Here is a 5,724-nt window from a genome sequence, read left to right as displayed (position 1 = left end):
GCTATCACTTGTTATGCATCAGAGAGCTGGACAATGACTAGGGAGGACAGAAGAAAAATTGATGCCTTTGAGCTGTGGTGCTGAAGAAGAGTATTGAATGTACCATGGACTGCTAGGAAAACAGATTCATCCTGAAGAGGGTTAGACCGGGCTGCTCCTTGGAGGCAAGGATTCTGAGGCTCCATCTGACATACTTTGGACATGCTGTAAGGAGGGACCAGTCCTTGGAGAGGGACATGATGCTTGGGAGGGTGGAGGGACAGCGCAGGAGAGGAAGGCCCTCTATGAGGTGCATTGATGCAGTGACTGGGGTAATCGTGATGGGTGTGTCAGAGACAGTGCGATTGGCACAGGACAGAACAGAGTTTAGGGCTGTTGTACATAGGGGTCGGAAGCGACTCAACGGCACATAACAACAATAACAACGACTCTTAACAATAACAACAACATTTTGAATCCTGCAGATACAGACGCTAAAGAGACAGATGAAGCCTTATTCTCTTAGAATGTTAGACAAAGATTTATGTAAAATGAATAGTCACGATTTTGTTGGGTACTATGAAGAAATATATGTTGTAATGGGAACAAATGATTCAAACTTCCCATGTCTGTAGAATGAAGGAGAGCTTCCCCGAGGGAGTTATTTGATAAACAGATCTAAAGGCTGAATCAGAATTAGTAAGGCAAAAGATAGTTATCATCCTTTGTTCATAACTGCTCAGATGTCACCTTTTATTCAGTGAGCCAGGAGGTCTCAAAGGCATCATTCGGTGTTGGTTGGCAGTTGTTTAGACACTCAGTGAATGGATAAACGAGTACATGATTATATCTGCCCAGGATTACCTCGGGATTGCTATTCCCCTGATTCAAGTACCCCACTCTTTCTCAAGTATAGCCTGGCGCTCTGCCAGTCCCCTTCAATGCTGCCTCAGCTCCAGGCCCCGCCCACACGGAGCCCTGGTCACGCCCCTTTTCGCTTTGGGCCAATAGAGGAGACTCGAGCTTCTGGGGCTGTTGTAACCCTCTTAACTGCTAAGAGGAGACGGGCTGCAGTTGAGTCTTCTCTTCGCTCTCCTTGATCCCTAAATTCTCGCCCCTGCTCCTTAGGGAGGTCCCGCCCCCTTTTCATTTTTGTTAAGCAAGTCGGAGCCAGCTTCCCCCTTCACATTTCTCTCTCCCCAGGTTCCAGCTAGTTCCTTCGCCAGCTCTTCCTTTTGCTCCACGTCCATTCAGACGAAGTGCCTAGCTATGCAGGTTCCTCTGCTTTCTGTCCTTTCAATTCTCAACCTGTGGGCGGATGGACTATGGAACTGGGGGCTTTGCTGTATTTGAGTGTTTGCTGCCCTGTTCTTCCTTTTCAGGCGATCTCCATGCAGGCTCCAGCCCGAGTATAGGTTGCTTACTGTGGCCAAGGTGTTCTGATGGAGCCGTGTCTATCAGTTTGTCTCTTCATGTGAGCACACGTGTGTACTTCAGTCTGTGTGTGGAGGTGGTTGAAGGGTGAGCCTGTGTTCCTCTCCAGTAGGCATTTCCCAATGATACCTCATCTGCAAACCTGCACCTCTGCTCTCCCTTCAACTTCTGGACCAGCTCTGCCAGGTAAAGAGGACAGGTTATAGGGAAGAACCCCCAGTGCATGCAGGGAGCCCACTTCTTACTAGAGGGGTAAAGAGGGAGGAGCTAAGAGGGCTTGGGCATCTCAAGAAAGGCCTTCTGCTGTTCTGACTCAACCCTGCAGCTGCACCCAGTTTTGTGCCTTAGGTGTTTTCTCCTTCCCCTTTCCTTTATCCAGCCTCTCACCATCAATTTTAACTATCTCCTACTTAAAATCTAAGAACTCTTCTCTCTCCTGGGCTGAGGCAAGCAGGTGGGGCTCAGCAGCCCAGAACCTGGAACTGGCTGGAGGAACCCAAAAAGTGGGCAAGGTCAGTGCGACAACAGTTGAACGCTCAACACCATCTAGTCCAGGAGGAGGAGGAGCTCTCATCTGATGCGGCATCATCTGATTCCTTTACATCATGGAAGGCAGCATTTGTCCTAGAGAGCCAAGAGCAGCAATTGGCCTCTGAGCAGAAAGAGAAACAGTTCCTGAAGGAAGTGAGGAAGGCAGAGCAACCTCCAGTTGTGGGGCTCCTGGTAGCTGAACTCCAAGCCCTGTTCTCAGCAGTGCTGCAGGATGGAAGCCCTGCAGCTTGGCACTACCTGCATGCAGTGCTGGGTTTGCTGCCTCCATATCGGTCACTGCTCTCTTACTGCCTTGATTTGTTGCCTTTTCTGGAGCAGATATACCGCTGGGCACCTTGGATCCAATGCCAACTCCAGCTGGATCTGCTAGATGCCATAGACCAAGCCTTTGCCCCAGACACATCTTTGTTAACAAATGCCTCCCATATTGATTGCCATCCACAGAAGCAGAGGTTCCAACGAGGGCACCTGTACTCTGCCTGCCCTTTTGTGATGGCACAAAAGGATGAGAAACAGGAGAAGGAGAATTTGGCTACATGGCTGCGGCCACTGACACTGCCTGAGCTCCAGCACTGCCTGGGCATTGTTGGTGCTGAAGTGGCCCAAGAAGAGAACCAGTGGCTGGATGGCCTTAACCTCCTCCCCTTGGCACTGGCTACAGATATCCCTGTACAGTATGAAAGCAGAGGTGCTGACTACACAGAGGAAGAAGCTATCAGAAGAGAGAATAGGTAAATGGAGGGACCCAATTTGGGGCTTTGAGAAAAAGCCACATTAGGGTTGCCCCTCCTCCTTTACAGTCCTGTGAATAGGTAGGGTTCGCTTTCTTTTTATTTTAGTGTGACCCCAAATCAGATTGGCCTGAGGTTATCCTTTTGTCTACAAAATAAAATGAGTGTTTAAAAAATGCTAATCCCTAGAGGGAATTGCAGAAAATACCAGAAATCAAAAGCCAGCTATGAGCAAGTCAAAATTTCAGAAAACTGCATCCTTGCCTGCGTTTCTAGACTTTTATCCCCAAAGAAACCATCATTATTCTTTTCCTCACTTGTTTATAATCTCTGAGACATGCCTCTATATTTGCCTGTACTGTATTGGGTATTGAATGCAGGGTCCATCTGGAGTTGCTCTTCTCAAAAACTCATTACTGTTGAGTTGGAACCAACTCATAGATGACTCTCCAGCAGATTTTCAGAGGCTCCTCACACAAGAGGAGATTTCCCATAATTCCGCTGCAGACCAACTGGTGGATTCAAGCCTTATAGTTGATAGCACAACTTGTTACCCACAAGGCCACCAGAGCTCTCTGGAGTTGCTCTTAAGTGAGTGCTTGTCAGAGGCAAATTCCCACAACGTGTCTGTGAGTTAAGCCAGCACCAAAGCTACTGATTCAAGTTGGCAATGGTACTGGTTGGATCATTCTGATCTTCCAGGACTATCTCTGCAACCTTTCACTTGTGTGATAATAATGATATTATTTGATCATTTCTGCATTCTGTTGAATCACTTGTCTTTGAAATGACACAAATATGTATCTCTTCTAGTCAGTTGGCTAGGTTTCTAAATTAGTTGGCATAGGCAAGTGAGAACTTACACTGTTCCATTCATTTGTTGAAACATCACAGCGTTTGGTCAAGTTTGGTTTTTGGCCAGTGCCTTCAATGTGACGTGGACTTCTTTCCTCAGTTCTGGCAGTTCTTGATCGTATGTATCTCCTGAAATGGATGAGGTTGATTACTTCTTTTTTGCTACAATAACTGTGTATTCCTTTCATCTTCTTTTGGTTCTTCCTGCACTGTTCAATATTTTGTCTATTGAGTCCTCCAATGGTTACAACCATTTAACTGTAATCTTCAGCAAGATTTTACTTCCAAGTGTTATTAATGATATTGTTTGCTCATTTCTATATGATGTTGGATTACCATTTTTTGGATTAGGAACAAGTATGGATCTCTTCCTGTCAGCTGGACAGGTAACTGTCTTCCAAATTTCTTTGCTTAGTCTAGTGAGTATGTCCAAGGCTGTATCTGTTTGTTGAAATACTTCAATTGGTATTCTGTCAGTTTCTGATGACATACATTTTGTCAATGCATTCAGTGCAACTTGAGCTTCTTCCTTCAGAACTGTTAAGAACCATTGGTTCTTAATTGTATGCTACTTCCTGAAATGGTTCAGTGTCCACCAATGGTATAGTGACTCTGTGTGTTTCTTCCATCTTTTTTTTTTAAACTGGCTTATTTAGAAAGTTTGTATACATTGCATTTCACACCAGATCTTTCCCATTTGCTTCACCCACCCTCCCCTCCACCCATCAAATTTTATGACTCTATGATTAACCCCCTTTCCACCCCCTATCCATCCTCACCCCTATGCTCCCACCTTCTGCAGCCTTGGATCCTCATACTCATTCTACAATAAAGATCTTAATATTTGTCCTTCTGTGACTGAGCTAATTCCCTTAGCATAATGCTCTCCAGTTCCTCCCAAGTTATGTAGTGATTTATAAAATCATTGCTCCTGCGTACTGCATAGTAGTCCATCATGTGAATGTATCATAATTTCTCAATCCGTTTGATTGTGGTTGGACATGTGGGCTGTTTCCGTGTTCTTGTGATGGTGAATAATGCTGCTATAAACATTAGTGTATAAGTTTCCATTTGTGCCTCAGTTCTCATTCTCTTGCTATTCCAAGCAGTGGAATAGCTGGGTAATATGGAATTTCTGTGTTCAGCTCTTTCAGGAAATGCCAAACTGCCTTCCAGAATGGCTGTACCACTTTACAATCCCACCACAACATATAAGAGTTTCTATATACATCCTCTCCAACATGTATTATTTGCTGTCCTGTTAAACTTTGCCACTGCTACTGGAGCAAGATGGTATTTCATTGTGGTTTTGATTTGCATTTCTCTTATTGCCAGTGATTTTGAGCATTTGTTCATGTATCTCTCTTCCATCTTCTTTGGATGCTTTCAGTGTTGTTCAGGATTTGGTCCATATAATCCCTTAATATTGCAATTAAAAGCTTGAATTTTTTTCTTCAGCTCTTTTAGCTTGAGGATGCAGAGTTTGTGCTTCCCTTTTTATTTTCTAACTCCAGCTCTGCACTTTTCATGATAGTACTTTACTCTGTCTTCTTGAGCTGCCTTATGAAATATTGTGCCCAGATTTTTTACATCAGCATTTCTTCCCCTTGTCTTGACTTCTTTTCATTCTAGTGCAAGTTTCAGAGTCTCTTCTGACATTACTTTTGGTCTTTTCCTTCTCCTTTGTCTTCATAGTGACCTTTCACTTTCTTCATGGATGATGTCCTTGATACTCAACAACTCATTTGGTCTTCAATCATTAGTGCTCAATCTATCAAATCTATTCTTGAGATGATTGTAAGATTCAGTGTAGATAGATGCACAGTCATATTTTGGTTCTGTGGACTTGTTTTCATTTTCTTCACCTTTAATTTGAGCTTGCATATGAGTAGTTCCACAATCAGCTCCTAACTTTGTTTTGAATGTTGATATTGAGCTTCTTCAATGATATTTTCCACAGATATTGTCAATCTTTATTCCTCTGTAGTCCATCGGGTGAGGCCCATGTGTTATGCATTCTCCATCATTTCTGTCAAAAGGTCATATTTTACAACTGCTATATTGAGGAGTAGCTCTTTAATTCCAAGTTTTGCATTCTAGTAATAATTTATTAGTAATACATACTGATGGAATTTTCAATCAATTTCAGATTACAAATGGTGCTATAAATCCT

General features: G+C 43.7%; 1 protein-coding gene across 1 annotated transcript in view; it reads left to right on the top strand.

The window, feature by feature from the left end:
• The first annotated feature begins 1,297 nt into the window (after positions 1–1,297).
• The window catches only part of DNHD1 (dynein heavy chain domain 1), a 91,370-nt gene continuing 86,943 nt past the window's right edge, over positions 1,298–5,724 (top strand). The window contains 2 exon segments of the mRNA XM_006885631.1: positions 1,298–1,388; positions 1,964–2,696. Of these exon segments, the coding sequence (XP_006885693.1) occupies positions 1,298–1,388; positions 1,964–2,696 (824 nt within the window).

The sequence above is a fragment of the Elephantulus edwardii genome, unplaced genomic scaffold (assembly GCF_000299155.1).
Source record: "Elephantulus edwardii isolate Elephantulus edwardi_28Jun2011 unplaced genomic scaffold, EleEdw1.0 scaffold00044, whole genome shotgun sequence".
In the NCBI taxonomy this organism is placed as follows: Eukaryota; Metazoa; Chordata; class Mammalia; order Macroscelidea; family Macroscelididae; genus Elephantulus; species Elephantulus edwardii.
This window is presented reverse-complemented; position numbering and strand designations above follow the sequence as displayed.